This window comes from Chelonoidis abingdonii, chromosome 1 (genome assembly GCF_003597395.2).
Source record: "Chelonoidis abingdonii isolate Lonesome George chromosome 1, CheloAbing_2.0, whole genome shotgun sequence".
Classification (NCBI taxonomy): Eukaryota; Metazoa; Chordata; order Testudines; family Testudinidae; genus Chelonoidis; species Chelonoidis abingdonii.
In genome coordinates, this window is record NC_133769.1 from 130,335,892 (window position 1) to 130,357,220 (window position 21,329).

The following is a 21,329-nucleotide window of genomic DNA, read 5'->3' on the forward strand; positions in this document are numbered from 1 at the left end:
AGTTGTAGCATGTGCATCAGTCAGGGAGACTGTTCCTGACAGCTTGTATTCCATATGTGTGGGGACGTTTGTGTAGAGAGCCCAGGCGTTATTCATACTACTACCAAGATCACAAACCGGAAACCTGGACGCCCCATGCATCGGCATTGGCGACTCTCATGAAGGGCTGGCTGGATATGTGGACATCTACTCAGAATCCTATGCCACAGCATCCAGCTATCTCCGTGACACCACTGATTCCTGAGAACTACAATGCACTTGTCACCTGCCCAGAAGAACACCATCTAGCCCACCAGGCGAGTAAGAGGCTCTAAACATATTGATATTATAGCAGCTGTAAGTATAGTGTATATGATATTAACATAGTAATACTATAGATATACAACAAACACGCACAACACCACACACCTCTGGCCCTGAAATTGATGAATGGGGTTTCACCGCACGAAAGCTCATGCTCCAAAACCTCTGTTAGTCTATAAGGTGCCACAGGATTCTCTGCTGCTTTTAATTTCTAAAAGTTTCTGTATATCATTTCAACATCGAATAGGGAAAGGTATCAGAAGGGTCCTCGAGGCCAAATTTAGGCTATTGGGTATGTAATTAAAGCCCAGAATCTCCATGGTAGCATTTTTTGAAATGCTTCCAGTTTCACACATAAGGCCAGTGAGACAGGCAGAACTGCACGGTCTCAATGAGTGGATGAGATGATGGTGAAAGGAAGAAGGGGTTTGGTTCATTAGGAACTGGGGAACCTTTTGGGAAAGGAGGAGCCTACACAGGAAGGATGGGCTTCACCTAAAGCAAAATGGAACCACACTGCTGGCATGTAAAATTAAAAAATTTGTAAAGGATTTTTAAACAAAGGGATGGAGGAAAGATGACAGGTGCGGAGGAGCACAGGGTTTGAACAGAGACATCCCTTAAGGGAAGATCTATTAACAAGGATTTTCTACATCAGGGATAGGCAATCTATGGCAAGCTGACTTTCAGTGGCACTCACACTGCCCGGGTCCTGGCCACCTGTCCAGGGCACTTTGCATTTTAATTTAATTTTTAAATGAAGTTTCTTAAACATTTCAAAAACCTTAGTTACTTTACATACAACAATAGTTTAGTTATATATTATAGACTTATAGAAAGAAACCTTCTAAAATGTTAAAATGTATTACTGGCATGGGAAACCTTAAATTAGAGTGAATAAATGAAGACTCAGCACACCACTTCTGAAAGGCTGCCAACCCCTGCTGTATATCCTACTAAAGAGGAGAGGATAGAAGTTGATAAAGTAAAGGCAGGAACTGAAGAGAAATAGTCAAATGAAAAAGAGCCCCATTTAAATATAACATATACAAGGCAAGCAACTGATTATTGACAAAATGTACACATCCTTATATACAAATGCTGTAAGTCTAAATACTAAGAAGGGTGAACTAGAGTATCTGGCATTAAATGAGGATATTGATATAACAGGCAACAAGGAAACTGGATGGAATAAGGGGAAAAAAAAAAAAAAATCAGTGGAACCCAGTAACACCACAGTAGAAAATATACAGTAGAACCTCAGAGTTATGAACTCTAACCACACACCTCATTTGGAATTGGAAGTATGCAATCAGGCAGCAGCAGAAACAAACAAACAAAACAAATACAGTACAGTACTGTGTTAAACGTAAACTACTAAAATAATAAAGGGAAAGCAGCATTTTTCTTTTATATAGTAAAGTTTCAAAGCTGTAGAAAGTCAATGTACAGTTGTAAACTTTTGAAAAAACGATAACATTTTGTTCAGAGTAATGAACATTTCAAAGTTATAAACAATCTCCATTCCCGAGGAGTTTGTAACTCTGAGGTTCTACTATATAGGAATGACAGTAGATTGCACTAGTAGGGGAATGGCACTGTATGTGAAAAAGCATAGAGTCAAAAAGTCTTAAATGAATCAAACTGTATCATAGAATCTCTACAGACAGAAATTCTATGCTTGAACAATAAGAATATAGCATTAAGAACTATACTACCGACCACTTGAGCAGGATGGTGACGGTGACTGTACGATGCTCAGGGTGATTAGAGAGGTTACAAAGGCAGAAAACACAATAATAATGGGCCATTTCAACTATCCTCATACTGATGGGTAATAAGTCACCTCAGAAGGTATACAGAGATAAAATTTCTAGACATCGTCAGTGGAGCAGCTTCTCCTGGAACACACAAGCGGAGACCCAGGTTTTGATTTAGTCTTAAGTGGGGCACAGGATCTGGTGCAAGAGGTAACTATAGCTGAATCACTAAGTAATAGTGACCATAATGCAATTAAATTTAACATCTTTGTAGGGAAAAATGCCAAAGAAACCTACCACAATAACATTTAACTTCAAAAAGTGGAACTATACAAAAATGAGGAAGTCAATTAAATGGAAATTAAAAGGAACAGTCACAAGGGTGAAATGCCTGCAAACTGCATAGAGACTACATCTCTACCTCGATATAATGTTGTCCTTGGGAGCCAAAAAAATCTTACTGTGTTATAGGTGAAATCGCGTTATATTGAACTTACTTTGATCTACCGGAGCGCGCAGCCCCGCTTATCTCGGAGCCCTGCTTTACCGTGTTATATCCAAATTTGTGTTATATTGGGTTGTGTTATACCGAGGTAGAGGTGTATTTAAAAACACCATAATAGAGGCTCAAACTACACAGATACCCCAAATTAAAAAAAAAAGAGTAGGAAAACCAAAAAATGCCATCGTGGCTATATAGCAGAATAAAAAGCTGTTTGATGCAAAAAGGCATCCTTTAAAAATTGGAAGTCAAATCCTATTAAGAAAAACTGAAAGGATCATAAACCCTGGCAACTCAAGGGTAAAAGTAAAATTAGGCAGGCCAAGAAAGAATTTGAAGAGCAACTAGCTAAAGACACAAAAAACTAACGGTAAATTAATCAGGAATCCAGACTAGTTAGAAATTTGTCAGAAAACTTGCCAGTCAGTGGGACCACTGGCACTGTTAAAGGATTATTCAAGGAAGACAAGGCCATTTTGGAGACACCAAATGAATCCTTTGCATCAGTCTTCACTGTAGAGGATATGGGGGAGATCCCTACACCTAAACCATTCTTTTCAGGTGACAAATCCTAGGAACTGTTCCAAACTGAGGTGCCAATAGAGGTGGTTTTGGAACAAACTGGTTAATTAAACAGCAGCAAGTCACCAGGACCAGATGGAGAGTTTGCAAATAACTCAAATATGATATTGCAGAACTATTAAGAGTGGTATGTAACCTATCACTTAAATAGCCTCTGTTCCAGATGACTGATGGATCACTAATGTAACAATGATTTTTTTTTAAAAGGATCCAGAGGCAATTCTGGCAATTAAAGGCTGGTAAGCCTTACTTCAGTACACGGCAAACTGGTTGAAAGTATAGTAAAAAACAAAATTATCAGACACAGATGAACATGATTTATTGGGGAAAAGTCAATGTGGCTTTTGCAAAGGAAAACTCTGTCTCATCAATCAACTAACATTTTTTGATGGTGTCAGACATGTAGACAAGGGTGATCCAGTAGATATGGCATACTTGGACTTTCTGAAAACCTTTGCTAATGTCCATCACCAAAGGCTCCTAAGCAAAGTAAGTAGACGTGGGATAGGAGGGAAACTCTTCTAATGGGTCAGTACCTGATTAAAAAACCGGAAACAAAAACATAGGAATAAGCGGTCAGTTTTCAGAATGGAGAGGGGTAAATCACGGGGGTCCTCTGTACTGGGACCTGTACTGTCCAAAATATTCACAAATGATCTGGAAAAGGGGTAAACAGTGAGGTGGCAACATTTACAGATAATACAAAATTACTTAAGATAGGCAAGTCTAAAGCAGACTATAAAAAGAGTTACAAATGGATCTCACAAAATTGGGTGACTGGCCAACAAAATTGTAGATGAAATTTCATGTTGATAAATGCAAAGTAATGAACACTGGAAAACATAATCCAAACTATACATACAAAATGATGGGATCTAAATTAGCTGGTATCACTCACGAAAAATCTTGGAGTCATTCCAGATAATTCTCTGAAAACATCCACTCAATGTGCAATGACATTCAAAAAAGCTAACATTGGGAATCCTTGGGAAAGGGATGGATAGTAAGACAGTAAATATCATAATGCCACTATATAAATCCATGGTATACCCATACCTTGAATACTGTGTGCAGTTCTAGTCGCCCCATCTCAAAGAGAGATATATTAGAATTATAAAAGCTACAGAGAAAGGCAACAAAAATGATTATGGGTGTGGAACAGCTTCCATATGAGGAGAGATTAAAATTACTGGGACTTTTCATCTTAGAAAAGAGACAACTAAAGGGGATAGGATAGAGGTCTATAAAATCATGAATGGTAGGAAGAAAGTAAACAGGGAAGTGTTAAAAAGCCTCTCTACAAAAACTAGGGGTCACCCAATGAAATTAATAGGTAGCAGGCACACAGTCAACCAGTGGGATTCATTGCCAGGTGATGTTGTGGAGCCCAAAAGTATAACGGAGTTCAAAAAAAGTATTAGGTAAGTTCAGAGAGGATAGGTCTATCAGTGGCTATTAGACAAGTTGGTCAGGTACGCAATCCCAAGCTTCAGGTATCCCTAAACCTCCAACTGTCAGAATCTGGGATTGGACAATAGGGGATGGATCACTCAAAACTGCTCTATTAATTCCCTCTGAAACATCTAGCCCTGGCCACTGTCACAAGACAGGATACTGGATTACATGGACCATTGGTCTTACCCATATGACTGTTCCTATGTTATTTTCAGCTCCTCTAGAGGAAAAATATCTAAGAGGTCTTGCACAATTCGATAGATCAGATAGAATATGAAATCAAAACTATTCACAGCAGACACCTTGCTATATACTCATTCGCTTCTGAGATCTCAATGAAGAATTCTTGTGTTACTATTTTATAAAGCTTTTCCACAGAAACATGTTTCCTCCAAACGCTGAAAAGCAAAAGCTTTGAATCCAGATGGCACATAATACCAAAATGGTGGCACTAATTGCTCTATGGTTTAATTTTTCAGTGATAAATTCTAGCAAGACTATAGCTAATCAGAAGCTAGAATATACACTAAACATAGTTTAAAATAAAAAGCAGGTGCTTCAAATAGCAAATAGATTGTGCATAAATGAATATTCATAAAATAGATTAGGTTCTCTTAAAACTATAGCAAGATGCAAGGCAAGGAGGTATTGGGGAAGAATCTAGGCAGAAGGTCTACAGAGCAATAGAGAGCATAGCTTTAGGGATACTGATTTCCTTATTCTAATAAAATTCTTCTCAGTGTTAAGAGAAAGTGACTGATTCTTTACCATTGTTATGTGACACTATGCTTCCCGTGTGACAGATTGTCCCGTGTGTGACTATGCACTTTTTTCAAATATTACTCCTGGGGGAATTCTGCACCAAAAAATTAAAAATTCTGCATATATTTGTCAAAATAACACAATATAATTACACCAGCTTCATTTATTTTGGTAATTTATTTCAAAATACCTGTAAGCAAATATGCCTGTAACAATACAGACTAAAAAAAGATTCTAGTAATTTTTTTTTGGACAAATAGATTCCTTACTAAACGTATTAATACACAACTTTGAGTGATTAATTTAAACTACAATACAGAAACGTTCTTCTTGCACCTGTCAGAAGCAGTGCAAATGGCTTGGGAAGTCAGGGGCAATGGAGAAGCTGAGAAAGAGGGAAGGAGCCTGGAGGGTTGTTGGATGTGGGTGGGAGAAGTAGGAACAGGGTTGTTTTTTTTGGGAGGGTCGGGGGAGGGATTGTTAGGGAATTGGGGATCCTCCCCAAGCCTCTCCTATTCAGTCAGGCACATCTGCCTCTGCCCCTATGTGTCCTTACACCACCTATGTCTCTCTGCTTCCTCCTCCCTCTCCCCATGTGGTCTGCAGCCCCAACTCCCATTCAGCCCCTGGCTCAATGATGTCACCCCACTAGCTTTTGAGCTTGCGCCCTAGTCTGTCCCCCTTACTAGCCATTCTGAACTCCAGACTTTGACACCTCTCCCCCACAGCAACCCCGTGTGCCCCACTATCTGTCCTAACCTGGCTCTGCAGGCAGGGTGTTGTGATGAACTTCAAATTACTCCTCGGGAAATTCTACAGCACTGCAAATGCACAGAATTTTCTCCCCCCGCAGAAAATACACTGCACCCAAGTACTGCAGTTCTGCCTTTTGCCCACCAGAGGCCGCTGTGGTACCAGACTAGCCAGCAGCAGGCTGCATTCATGCAGGTGGCTGTTCTGGCACCACCTACATTACTTGGATAGAGCCATCCTACATAAAGGAACACTTTCTTTCTGGTCTGTGGATGACTCTACTGGAAAAGGCCCAACAGAACTGTTTATGAAAGTTTTGAATGAGAATAAAATAAAGCTTTAGGACTGCCACAGGTAAGCTACGACAACGGCATGAACATAATGGAAAGAATCAGTGGTCTCCAGGCAAGGACCCTTGCACTGAACCCGAGAGCTTTCTTAGTGCCTTGTGGCTGCCATTCCCTCAACATGGTTGTGTCAGATGCAGCAGCATATTTTTAAATTCAGTTTCTCTCTTCAGAGTACTTCAAAGGATATACGTCCTGTTTTCAGCATCAACTATCAGGTAGAAGATCCCTACCAGCAATGTTATAAATCTGACTCTAAAAGCTGCTAAGTGACACTCACTGGAGAGCCATATTGACAGCGTAAGGCCAGTGAGGTACCAAGTGACGGAGGTTTATGATGCCCTGATGGAACTGGTGCAATCAAGTAAAGTCGAGGCCAGAATCTGACACCAGGTTCAATGCCTGACAAACCAGAGCCCTGACTTCAAATTTCTAGTCTCAGTTGTGGTTTGGCATGATATCCTGTTCTAAGTAAACATGGTAAGCAAGGCAATACAAACTCATTTGATGGACATTATGGCCGCTACTACCTTGATGAGAAGCTGTGTTGATTTCATAACGTAAGAACATAAGAACGGCCATACTGGGTCAGACCAAAAGTCCATCAAGCCCAGTACCCTGTCCTCTGACAGTGGCCAATGGCAGGTGCCCCAAAGGAAATGAACAGACAGGTTATCATCAAGTGATCCATCCCCTGTCACCCAATCCCAGCTTCTGGCAAACAGAGGCTAGGGACACCATTCCTGCCCATCCCGGTTAATAGCCATTGATGGACTTATCTTCCATGAATCTATCTATCTATCTCCCTTTTGAACCCCATTATAGTATTGGCCTTCACAACACCCTCTGGCAAGGAGTTCCAGAGGTTGACAGTGCGTTGCGTGAAAAAAATACTTTGGTGTTTGTTTTAAACCTGCTACCTATTAATTTCATTTGGTGGCCCCTTGTTCTTGTATTATGAGAAGTTGTAAATAACACTTCCTTATTTACTTTCCCTATACCACTCATGATTTTATAGACCTCTATCATATCCCTCCTTAGTCGTCGTCTCTTTTCCAAGATGAAAAGTCCCAGTCTTATTAATCTCTCCTCATACGGAAGCCATTCTATACCCCTAATAATTTTTGTTGCCCTTTTCTGAACTTTTTCCAATTTCAATATATCCTTTTTGAGATGGGGCGACCACATCTTCACATAGTATTCAAGGTGTAGGCGTGCCATGGATTTATATAGAGGCAATATATTTTCTGTCTTCATTGTGGTCTACAGAAAAAATGGATTTGAAGATGCCATCACTGCTGCCAAAGAAATGGTGGAAAACTTAGGAGTTGAGGCTGTCTTCAAGGAAACTCATCCACTGGAAGAAGACCGTTTGGTTATGAAGGCAGAGATGAGGTGATGGGAAGCTCGGAAGAAAAATTCAAAAGGGAGGTTTTTTCCTCACTCATTGACTCTGCTCGAGTATCCACTGAAGAAAGGTTTGGACAAATGAAGCATACAAAAAGACCTGGGTTTTTGTTATAAGATCCTAATAAACTGCCGGAGGACAGGAGAATACTCTTGAACAATTGTATGGATCTGCACTGGACACTGACATGGGGGAATGTTCGGACGTCACTGTTGACCTCTATGTTGAATTGGACAACACCCATCACAATCTGTCACACGGGAAGCATCCTTCACTCCAAGCTCTCCAATTCATTAATAATGCACAGATGAAGGATACATTTCCTAATGTGCAGATAGCTTTAAGAATTCTGCTAGTCACAGTTGAGAGCGGTGAGCACAGCTTTTCGAAGCTCAGGCTCATTAAAACATATCTTCGATCGACAATGGTCGGCGAAAGACTGACATAGCTTGCTATTTTATCGCTCGAAAATGCCATTGGCCAGTCTTTGGATCTCTCTGACGCTTTGCGTCAGATCATGAGGGCAAAGGCAAGAAAAGCAGCCTTTTAAACTAAAGAACTGTGGTTAACATTCTAAGGATGTCACCTACTGAACTGTTATATATGAAATGAATAAATACAGATTTACAAATCCTAGCGTGCAAATTTATTGTCTTATATGACAGGATAAATCATGCATGCAAATCGCGCAAAGTTGTGAAATGAGTTACAAATGCAATAAAAAATAAGATATTCAGAAATTTAAATGGAGGGGGAGGAAGGGGCGCCAGAGATATCTGCCTGAGATGCCATTTGGTCTAGGGTGGCCCTGCATGTATATGAAGTCTTGCGTGTATCTACTACAGCATTGCAGCTATACATTCCATGTTTTCTGTGATTAGCCAACTGCCTTTGGAATTATGAAACAAACTACACACGTTGCTATTTTTATATAAAAACTAAATGCCACCTCTAGAGTCTGATCAAGTATACAGTTTGCATGGCAGTTTTTTTGTTTTTTGTAAAAGAAGCCAAGTCTTCTAAGAAATACCACTTTTAAATTTCAGTAAATTTAAAGCCTCTCTGAAACAATGTGAAAATCTTTAAAATGGCATTAAAAATCCTACTCTGTTCACTTTTTAAAGATTCAGTATTTGTAACCAAAATAAAACATTTTTCTGGTGAACCGTGCATTGCATTGTTGGCCATTTAAGACAAACAGAAAAACATGCAATGAGTTCATATGTAATATGACCATCTAAACCAGCGGTTCTCAACCCATGGCCCACTTGCAGCCCAATCAGCACACAGCTGCAGCCCATGTGACATCCTCAGGGCCAGATAGGTAGTGTATATATATTGTGTGGATGCAGCCAACCTAACACACAGAGCTGCATACACGGACCACAATGGTAAATTGGTTGAGAACCATTGATCTAAACAGTTGTAAACTCAAAGATAAACATGGTGCAAAGATGTTCATTTATTTTTTGAGTGAGTGTTGGTCTTTCGTAGAATATGTTGACAGCTATCATTTTAATATTTAATTTAAAAATCAATGGACTATTAGGGACTATTTGATATATTAAGTAGTATAGAAGATGCATTTTTGCTGCTGAACAAGAAGTTAAGGCATTAATGAGCCTCTTTCTAATTCTTCACTTAATGAAATTATAAACTTCTTAATTACTACAGTCGGGGTTCATTCTTAATGTGAACCAAATTACCCACAACTCTGATTCATTTACTACACAGATTAGAACACATGAAGGTGGACTCTACCTCCTTCAGCAAATCTAAACCATTTCTATTAGGGTTCATCCTAGCTACAATCTTGGGGCTCTGTTATTGACTTCAATGGGAGTAATAATATGCTAAAGGTTAAGCATGTTTAGTGCTCCAATGGATTACAGCTAGAATGCCTAGCATCTTGCAAGACTAAATCCTTTTATTCTCTAACCCTCCCTCAGACTCTCCATTTAAATCCAAGCATGCATTACAGATAAACTGAGCAGTGTTTTGGAACTCTGATGCTAACTTTCCTGTTTGGGCAAGGTGTTGGTGTGTAGCCTGATTTTGGTTAACATTTATAGTATCCACTGTCAAGAAGATTCCCACTTTTGGACAACGAACTTAATTTATTTATTGCATCAGGCTGAAAAAAAGTCAGAAGTAATAGTCACCTAAATATTCAACCTGCAATTTCTCCCCTTGAAAAACAAAGCCTTGCTCAAAACCATACAATTTAAGATTCTAGTTCCTATGAATACCCATTAGCAATAGCTGAGGGAAGTGGAAGAAATTCACTGTACATTGCAGAAGTGTAATTTTTTCTGTGTGCAATATAATGAAAAATGCTAGTGCCATCTGTATATTTTAAATAATCCTGAAAGTCAATTGTACATTTTGTTTAAATTGCTGAGCTAGAATATGGTAAACATGAAAGTGCATTTTTCTAAACTATTAGCAATTCTGCTCATTACAAGTGTTAAAAGTAGTATTTGCGTATGTTGCTTAAAAGGGAACAATTTAAGAGTAGTTCTACCATACATACATACATACATACAAGACCGGTAGCTGCCTTACAGTAACTGTCCAGATTACTGCAAGCAGCAAATATTTCCTGATCCTTTTCAGCACAAGAACTCTTACTTGAGTTCTTGCTAAATTGTGACTTTTAGGAGAGATTTTTAGAAGGACTTGATAGGTTCATTTTTTTAAAAAAAGATTTTAAAATTTACAATTTGATATGGAGAAGCAAAAATAATCAACACACACTTAACCCAGCCTATAACATGTCTCCAAACATGATTAAACGATTTTCTTTGTACAAGGCCTTAGTATAAATGTTAGTGGAAGAATGCCAGAGAATAGTTATAAACAATGATGTGTTTAAGACTGGAGTTTGCATTAAAAGTCTGTTTTACTTCCTAGTATTCTTTTTAATCCATGTGTAGTAGCAGACAAGAAATGCTGATAAAAAGTGAACCTATACTTTTTCAAAAAAAGAAAGTATATTAATTTATTTCACAGATTTTCAAAATAAATACTGAATATAGGAAAAATTATCTTACCTTACCCAAAGGTCTCCTTTCTTCTAACAGGAAAGTCCACAGATCCAATCCACCAAGCACAAAAATTGCAATTCTGAGGGAGCTTTAATGTGGCACAGTCTCCTCCAATTTCTTTGCACTATACATATGTGTATACTCTCCAATAGCTGGAGTGGAATTTGAAGTTGATCTGCAGAAGGAAATGCGTGTATGAATTTTTTGTTCTATTTTATAACCGTTGAATTAAACTTTAAAAGAGACTTAGGTCTATGAAGTAACTTTGGAAGTAAGTCCTTCAAAGTTTAATTCAGCAGTTAGCTAAAACAAGAATTCATGCAAACGCTTTTTACTGCAGAACAACTTAAATCCATGCCAACTATTGGAGAATATACACATATGTAGTGTACCCTCAAAGAAAATAGTGAGACCAATTAAATCTCCTCAGAATGATAATTTGTGTTGGATGGATTAGATCTGTGGATTGGATGCTGCTAGACGAAAGGAAATTCTTAGTAAATTAAGACATTTTCCTATTCCTTACTTGGAAGGTCTGTTGTTCCATTACAATGGGATATCTAATAGCAGTGCATCAACAGGGAAGGAAAACAAACAACAAATAAGATAGATGTATCACACTCTCAGTTTTAAATATAAAGCTAAGGGTGAACACAGTATGCAGATACCTGTCTTCAATGGCAGAAACTAAGGGGACCCATGCAATTAATTTGTAAAAACTTAGTGAAGCTATGAACAACATTACCAGATGGTCACCCTGTATCTTTCTGTATGCTGGATATGATCCTTCCGGATGGGAGGCTACTCTGGCTCTGAATAAATGAGCATGAATATTGGGGGGGGTAGGGGGAAGAGGCTTCTACCGTTGACAGCTTTGGAAATGTCATAATGTAGTCATCTAATAACTGAAGCCATACAGTATGCTTTTATTTATTATGATGGGTGTTACAGACCACAGCTAGAGATTTCCTGAACTGGATTGCTGCATTCAGTGTTAATTTTTAGCACCCTCCTAACACATCAGTTGTGCATGGAGTTCTTTTTAAGGTGTTCTGCACGTCGGCAGAAAAGAAAACAATTTCTTATAATCAGATTAATTGGGGGAATAAAGGTTTAGGACATCTTTGCCTCATGAGAAGTGCAGAAATGCAGTGCTTAATTTGTAATGAAAGAGGTACCAAGGCTCAAGTAATTAAGGTGCTAGGGCTCAAGCAATTTTTTTTTTTTTTACTTTCATAATTGACGAAGCCAGACCAGATATCCTGGGACTATGAATTGCCAAGCCTCAGGTGCCAGGACTCAGCCTTGGCACAAATTAAGCACTGCCATAATGCCTTTACCCAATCAGACCTTAGCCTCTAAAAATGCTCCTTGATGAAGCGGCTACATCTAGTATGTCAGCCTTTAAAGACAGAAAATCTATGGCACTTCTGACAAGGAATTAAAATGTTTAGTCAGAGCATTTGATACAACATCTAGTTCCCAGAAGGAAGTTCTCATTGATGTGGATTTGAGATGTGTGGCACTCTAAGAAAATTTTTCATCTGGATGAGAGGACATTCCTGTCTTTAATGAGCTGGAAATGGTTACAATTTCTATTTTAGAGACCAAGGCTTTAGGACAATTTTAAGAATTGCTTTGTGTCATAAACAGACAGCTAAGGGTTAATGTTTCTTTTACCTGTAAAGGGTTAACAAAGGGAACTAAACACCTGAACAGAGGACCAATCAGGAAACTGGATTTTTCAAAGCTCAGGGAGGGAATTTTTGGGTGTGTGTTCTTTGTCTGTCTCTCTGTTGTGCTCTCTAGGCTCTGAGAGGGGATCTCTCTCTCTCCAGGTTTTCTAATCTTCTGTTTCCAAGCTGTGAGTACAAAGATAGAAAAACAATAGGCTTATATTGTTTTTTTGTATTTACATGTGTGTAGTTGCTGGAATGTTTTAAATTGTATTTTTTTGAATAAGGCTGTTTATTCATGTTTTCTTTTAAGTCAATAACCCTGTATATTGTCACCTTAATACAGAGACCATTTTTATGTCTTTTTCTTTCTTTTTATATAAACTTTCTTTTTTAAGACCTGTTGATTTTTTTCCTAGGTGGGGACTCAAGGGATTGACTGCAAGTCTCCCAGGTAATTGGTGGCGCGGAAAAGAAGGAGGGGAAGTGAATTGTCCTCTCTGTTTGAATTCACGGGTTTAAGTACAAGTAATCTTCTAGGGAACCCAGGGGGGGAAGGCCTGGGAGGAGTAAAGAGGGAGAAGGGAGTGGGTTATTTCCCTTGTTGTGGAGACTCAGGCATCTGAGTCTTGGGTCCCCCAGGAAGGTTTTGGGGAGAGCCAGAGTGAGGCAGGCACCTGAAATTCCTGTTTAGGTGCGAGCGATTTCAGATCTAAGCTGGCAAGTTAGCTTGTAGGTTTCATGCTAGCATCTTATGTTCTGAACTCTAAGGTTCAGATCTGAGTAGGAAAGCTATGACACTTTGCCCTTGCATTAACTGAATCCATCCATGCTAATAACTGAATATTGTCATTCACACAGATGTGGCCCTTGAAGATGTCCTGTTTGTAGATATTATTTCAAAGCTAAAAGTGTTACACACATCTAAATACATTGCTTTAATTGATACCTCTCATCATGTAAGTCAATGTAGTTTTTTCTGGGCTTGGATGCAGAATTTTGTCCTTGGGAGCAAATACTTCTTGTAGAGGCATAACCAAATGGCAGTTGTACCCTAAGTTGGACAGGAGAACCAGGACCTCCTGAACAACGTGAGACCACCTGACTCACTTGTGTGAGCACGCATGCGCACACTTCCATCCTGGAGAACAGTGTGGCCAGTAAAAGACAGAAAGACACTCATCGTTGGCCATAGGAGAATGTAGCTACAATCATGCAGTCTATTAATCTTGCATTCTAGAATAAGACTTCAGTTTCTTTCCTGGGTTCTGGATACAAATAGATCCATTGACAGGAGGGCTACTTGAAGGCCAGACGCTCTACTTGAAGATCTTGGGCTGTATACTCCACTCTCCCAGATTTATCATTTGCTTTCTTAAGCAGTTGCTATGATGCTTACTCTCTCTTTACGTATAGTGCTTATGAAAACAGAAGATTCTTCCTCTTCCTTTTGGCCAGAAACAGAGAAGTGGTTGAGGATCTGATATCTTCTCTCTCATTGATAAAAGCCAATGCTGAAGTGTTGGAAGAAGTTCCCCCTTATTTGTAGGGTACAGAGAGATAAGCAACCCAAGATAATAATATTAAAAAAGAAGGGAGAGCCAAACTTATTGATGTGCTATAGATGATGCCTAATTGACTTCTTGAACATCATACATGCTCCCTAAGCTCCCGCTCCAGGCAGAGACAGGGGAACCCTTTATATGAAGCAGCCATTGTGTTTCAGAATCCTAAGCACTCAAGGCAGGGTTTCATAAGGGTGGAGTAACACCTTGTTAAAGGGACAGGGAAAATAGAAATAAGAGATGGGCGAAGACGACCTTTACCATCTACTTTTTCCTGTATGTCTGGATTGCTCTCCTTCTCATTTCGCCAGGGTTGGCTTCATGGAGGAGAGTTAGAAAAAGGCAGGATATAGTCCACACGCAGCACGAGTTGGGTTCAGTTAGCTCAGCAGGTGTGGCATGACTGACCCAAGGTGAGCAGGATTTGGTTGGGTAGGCACTTTGTGCCCTTTTCTGCCAGCCTCCCAATTTCTCCTGTTGTGTTCTTGCCTGAGAGATCTACCCAGACATGCTACTCTGAAAGTTGTTGAAGACAGCTACCTAAGCATCAGAAGGTTGTTTCCAGGAACCTTGCTGCAGAGCCCTCAAGGTTGAATAATAGATCAGAAATGCTTAGATCCAATAAGCTGAATTGCAAGAACAAACAAGGATTCTTTTTTGGTTGTTTTGTTTTCTTGTTGCTCTGAGCAGGTCTGATAAAGCCTTCCAATTGCTGGAGGCAGTATGTGCTATCTGGTCAGGTCTTCAGGGCAGTGGCCAGTCCCAGCCTGCTTTGATTGACAAGTCTGGTTTCTGCCTCAAAGAAGCTGCATATAAGAGTAAGATCCATTGTACTGAAGTGGCAAAACTTTCATTGCAAAGCAGACATTCCTTGAGAAGAAAATACTAGACTAGAACTTCCTAAAATAGACAAAAAGCCCATTCAAGATTTTATGCTGTGGTATCCAGAATCTCTGCAAGAGTGAGTGGGCCATTTCAACCACAGAAGTCTTCCAAGAAACTATACAGCAGCTGGTTTAATTGTTGTCCAATAGAAAACTTAACTGGTCAAACTAAGCATTTCCTTGATATCTTATCCAAGATTAATGAGAAATTACCATCAAAATGCAATAACTCTTGCTTGTATATATGCTTAGAAGGATTAGATTTTTTGTCAGCATTAGTAAACATCACTCTACACACAAAAATAGAAATTTACAGATACACAAAGAAAAATGCTCTCTGAGAGCTCCTTAAAAGTCTGAGCTAAGGATATTTACTTTGTATATTTTTGACATGTGATGTTACTAATGTGTTTTAAACAGTTAAAGCTTTAATTTTGTTAATCTCAATGTCTACTGGCATTAAATCATTGCCTGCCCTCACCCATAATTTCCTGAAACTGTGAACATTTAGATCAATCAAAATGGGGAAAAATGCTTAAACCCCATAATTTTTGCAATAGTGAAAATTTAAATCAACACAAATAAGAAAAGCTTAAAAATAAACATTGATATTATCCATTAAGATTATAAAAAGAGAAATCAAATTCTGCCAAGCCTGCTTGTAAATCAAGCCTCTAAATCACCAGCTGCCTGATGGGAGACCTGCTCCCACCAGGCCACCACAAACCCATTAATCTGATAGTGCAAGACCCCAGTTCTTATGGAAATATTTTAACATCTTCTGTCACCCATTTGTCTCTGCATTGCCACAGATCAGACCCACAAGTTCCAGTCACAATAGTAGTACTTGCACTGTAGAACACTGAGTTTACTTCTACATTATTCCAAAAATCTCATTCCAACAGTTTCTTAATTTTTAATTTTAAAATTTTATAAAACATTAAAATTTCTATTTTATAAAGATCAATATGTTCAGCAAATCTTTTTAATACAAAAACTTTTTTACTGGCTGAAGACCTAGTTATAGTAGCTTTTAAGTATACTCCTTAGCTTTTGTCAATTTCTAGCTACAGAATGAAATATTTTACATAGACTTCCTAACAGGGCAAAAAAATTATAAACATTTAAACTGAATGCCATATCCTATTAAAATAGATGGCATTTGTGATCCTGTGTTCAGTTTATAAACTTAACTTGACAGAACTGGGACAAAAATTAAAGGTCACTGCTATCCCAAAGGCTACTTCTGAAGTTCAAAATAACCACATATTTTATTTAGACTACTATCTTTAGTTGCTTATAACTCTGTATGTGCACAGAAATCATAGTCATCTATGGAAGAGGTGAGAATCAGAAGCAAACAAGGTATCTTATAATAGAGTGTTCAGGTTACCTCCCAGAAGCTATCACTAGAAACCTCTACTCCAACAGAATCATCATATGATCCAGACATTTCTATGTTCGGAGAGCTTGCAAGTGTTCAGTGTTCTATTATCAGCACCAGATCTTCAAAAATCTGTAGGAAGGACAAAGACAACATTACTAAACATTAAACTTAGCCATAATTTGCTATGATTTTGAGTGTTCATCTCTTCATAGACTTTTAGCCTAAAAGTTAATGGTAACATTTTCAATACCTCCTCCAAATCAATACACACTCAGTTACTGCTTACTTATCTCCTCACTTCCAGCAACAGCAAACCGTAAGTATTACATGTTTGGCACACCTTCGTACATTACTAAGACCAGGTCTACACTAAAAAGTTAGGTCAACCCAGCTACGTCACTCATGGATATGAAAAATCCACACTGCTTAGTAACATACGGCTGGTCTACACTACCATGGTAAATCGATCTAACTTATGCAACTTCAGTTACATAAATAACGTAACTGAAGTCAGCATAGTTAGATCCACTTACTGCAGTGGCTACACTGTGCCATGTTCTCCTGTTGCTCTCCTGTTGACCTCCCTTACGCTTCTCAGGGAGGTGGAGTACACAAAACTTAGCATGTCTTCACTGGACCTGCTAAATCAACACTTGCTGCATTTGACGGCAGCAGTGCTGATCTACCAGTAAGTGTAGACATGCCCTTAGTCAAGCAGACCCAAGTCCCAATGTAGACAGCCCTAGGTTGATGGAAGAATTATTCCGTCAAGCTAGCTATTGTCTCTCAGGGAGGTAGATTAACTACAACAACAGGAGAACTCCTCCAGCTCCTGTAGTTAGTGTCTACACTGAACCTCTACAGTACAGCTGCAGCTGTGACACTGTAGTGGTTAAAGTGTACACAGAAAGTTTTCTAACTAACACATCATCCTCCACATCAGCCCTAACATACATAATGTGCCATTTTAGTCTTTCCACTGCTGTATGGCGGGCATTATAGTTGGTTTGTACATAAGAATTTCAGTGTTTAGTCCCAGTTTTATTTGAACATTGCTTGCCTGGATCTTAATATAACATTAATCTAGCTAGCAAGGATCTCTTGACTAACCAAACCTAGGGAGGACACAGCACAATAAACTAAGCATAATCTCAGACTCCATAATCTGTGTTGCATTAATTAACAATAGCAATAAAAGTTGTACTCAAAAATAATATCTAAATTAAATTTTGTAGATAAATTACAGCTCAATAATTTCAGTTTCTGAATCTTAACATTATGTTCTCATTTACAAAAAGGCTGGAGAGAAGGGATTGTTTTCTCATACAGCTAGATGACCTATTACGGCCTCAAGGAAGTCACACTGGCAAGTGGGTCAAGAAATGACCCACTTGTGACCTAGTTAGCTTAGTTTCCAGACTAGGTTTACCAAGATTAAATATTGGCTCATCAACCCTTTCTACCCTAGCACCTAGGTGCTTCTCCAGCTAAATCCATAAACAGATACAGTACCCATAAGTAATTCCCAACTAGCATAGAACAGCAAATGGAATTTAGCCTGACAGTATTCCTGCCACTAAGCAATTAATGCTTTTTCACATTCAAGGAAATTTCAGGTTTAAATCCTGATACTTAAGGATTGAGTGGTTTTATAGGAATACTTGAGAATTTTAAACAAATATGTCACATTTACAAAGGAAGTGATGATGGTTGGACATGTGTGAGAAGGTAGCCTAGGCTCAACATGGCAAAAATATTGTTAAAAGAGCAAATAAATCTGTCAGATCACATTTTTCTTCTCATGTCAGTGTATCTTTGTCTTGAGGATGGAGAAGAGGCTCTTTTCAGTTTTGATGTCTTTTGGGTAACATACTTTTTTAACCTTCTACTCTTGGGTCTAGAATCTTCGAGTTGAAAATTTCAGTAATGGCTCAAGCATGTTCTCTTCTGCTATTCCAACATATTTAGTGGCTTTGAATACTGCAGATGAAATTTATTATAAACAGTTTCCCAGAAATAAGCTGTTCTTTTATATTCTGTGTCTTTCAGACAGCAATATTCCCCATAGTGCTCATCCAACAAGTTCTTATATCTAAGAGTGACAAATAAGAACAAGACAGTGAACAATTGCATAATGACTACTGTTAAGAGACCTTTTTTCATTAAGCATACATAGCTGACTGAGTTCACTAGAGACCAGAAAATTGTGAAACCCCGTTAAAACATAAATGTATACAGAATATAAATTTCAATAATTTGTCAAGCATGTATCAACCAGTTATGGAAAAATGTAATTTCTTTTTATAGAATTACAGTGCCAAACCTGTTAATGGTTAAGCAATTTTATACATGTCAAAGATCAAGCTTTTTCGGGTGGCTTGAAGTACAGATTTCTTCATTACTCTACCTGCTAGCTTCTCCCTCCCCCACTTTCAAATATTTTATTAATTTCAAAAGTCAAATACCTTTAATCTGAAAGACACAGAATATAACAGAACAGCTTATTGCTGGGAAACTATAATAAATTTCATCTGCAGTATTCAAAGCCACTAAACATGTTGGGATAGAAGAAGAGAACATGCTTGAGCCATTACTGAAATTTTCAACTAGAAGATTCTAGACCCAAGAGTAGAAGGTTAAAAAAGTATGTTACTCAAAAGACATCAAAACTGAAAAGAGCCTCCTCTCTACCCTCAAGACAAAAAAGATACACTGACATGAGAAGAAAAATTTAAGTTATAAGGAAGTTATTTGGTTTCCTAAATAAAATAATCTGGATAGTTGAGTTAAACACACCTGCAGTAGATATAAATCTGAAGTTTCAAGGCACTAGGCACTTCAAGAAGGGCCAATATCCCACTAGTAGTTGGTTTAATAGTTTTTCAAAAATTTTTACCTTCCTGTGTGTTAAATTACCTTTATTAATGCACCATAATTACTTTTTCTGGAAACCGCCACCAAACAAAAAAGATATAATAAAATGTATAGCATTCAGTAACACCCAAGTGTTAGGTAGTGTCTACAAGACATACATGATGATAGCCTCTGCTGCAAAGAGCTCACAATCTGAGCAGCCGCAACATAAGAGCGGGATAAAACGTACACTCTAACTAACACACACATCATTTCCTAATGCCTCTAGGCCAAAATTCAGATGTACCATGTCAAAGACCAGTCTTGAGAGAGAAGCAATTGTTAATTCCCCTAGCAGCTGAAAATCCTGGACACTGTTGCTTTTATCTGCCTTTGTGACACATTTTACGGTATCACAGTGTGTGCTCTTTTGCTACTTAGCACAACATAATGTTTTACAAAATACTAATCACTAAATCTAAAAAAGGTAAGCCATATCTCTTTAGTGGTTTTGCCGATCCTTCACACTCCAGATTACAGCTGAAGGGAGGAGAATGCATGATGCATGTTTCCTGGGCAGAATGAGTGTTTTGTTTGTAAAGTTCTGTGCAAGGACTTTGTAGGATACCAGACAACTGACTTTAACAGCACTGTTTCTTTATAAAAAATTTAGTCTCTTGAATGAATACCACAAATTAAAGTAATTGTTGTATGATGAACAACTGCCGCTGGAGCAAGAAGTGCTACACTTTGAACACAAGGGTTTTTTTCCACATTAGGGTTGCCAGTTTTGATTGGAGGTATTCCTGGAGGTTTCATCACATGAAAATCTCTAATTAAAGATTAATCTGTAATTCCTGGAGACTCCAGGACAATCCTGGAAGGTTGGCAACCATATTCCACAGTCAGATTAAAAGGTGATGGCCATGTAGTGCTTAGAAGGAGAGTTAAAGTGGGGATTCAGCAAAGATGCAAATAATCCCAAGCAAAAACAAAAAGGTATATGAACTAATTCAACTGATTCACAGAACAATATCTAACGCACTGGTGTCTATAGGTACCATAAAACAAGATAGCTTTCCTTTGCTTAATTATTTTAAAGGGAAAATAAATGAAAACAAATGCCCTCCCAACTATAAGGACTATATGTTTGATTTAAGCATGTCACATGCGCCTCAATGTAATATCCAATAGCATTAATCTTTAGTCTACTTTGTTAGCCTTTTTAATACATAATTTTAAGATAAACTATGCAAAGATACATGCCTAAAATGGATCCTCAACCCTTTCAAACACTCCTTATCTTACATTTTATCTGTTATTTTTCAAAAGGATAAAGTACTATTTATATTTGACGGACAACAGATGCAACCCCTTCTTCCCCCAAGTAACCTTAATAAGTTAAATTAATCAGGGTTGATCATAACCACATAAATAAAAAACCACCACCACCACACACCTTTTTCCTAGTTAGAGGCTAAATATAACACCATGAGGGCAATATCATACCTATTGGGGATTGTTTACTATTATTGCCACCTAAAATATAACTTGTTAACCGTTAGTTTTTCCATGTTAAAAAAAAAAAAGGTCTTTTGCACAGTGTTATCTGCACATGTAAGCGCACCGGGAGAAAAAAGTGCTGAGTTTTTCAAACAATGCTAACCAAATTAAATAATAAATATTTACTGTACTACTTGGATGGACTATGCAGCTAACAATTCCCTAAATCAAACGTAACAGAAGTGGGGACAGATCTCTAGTATACAGATTCAAACAAAAAAAATGTCTTGGCATGAAGCTGTGTTAATTATATAGAAAATATTTATCTACAGAGGTTTTGGAGAAAAGTTTGGATATATGTTTCAGAGCAATGTATTTTGTCAGTCCAAACCGTAATGGACTGCAACAACAGTATGGTAATCTGGGATTGCATGAAAGACAAAGAAAAACAGTTTCAAGTCTTGTGTCATCTTTACTGCAGTTACAATGGAGTTTTGTTATGGACTGACAATTACTTGGCCATGAGATAAACACAGAATACA

At 38.2% G+C, this 21,329-nt stretch overlaps 1 protein-coding gene across 5 annotated transcripts in view; it reads right to left on the reverse strand.

Moving 5' to 3' along the window:
- The window catches only part of PACSIN2 (protein kinase C and casein kinase substrate in neurons 2), a 135,615-nt gene that overhangs the window by 53,627 nt on the left and 60,659 nt on the right, over positions 1–21,329 (reverse strand). For 2 of the 5 annotated variants that reach the window (XM_075070159.1, XM_075070164.1), the window contains exon 2: positions 16,438–16,560. The exons of the other annotated variants lie outside the window; for them this stretch is intronic. In XM_075070159.1, the coding sequence (XP_074926260.1) occupies positions 16,438–16,497 (60 nt within the window). In that variant the 5' untranslated portion in view covers positions 16,498–16,560. The remainder of the gene's footprint in view (positions 1–16,437; positions 16,561–21,329) is intronic. 5 annotated transcript variants of the gene reach the window in all.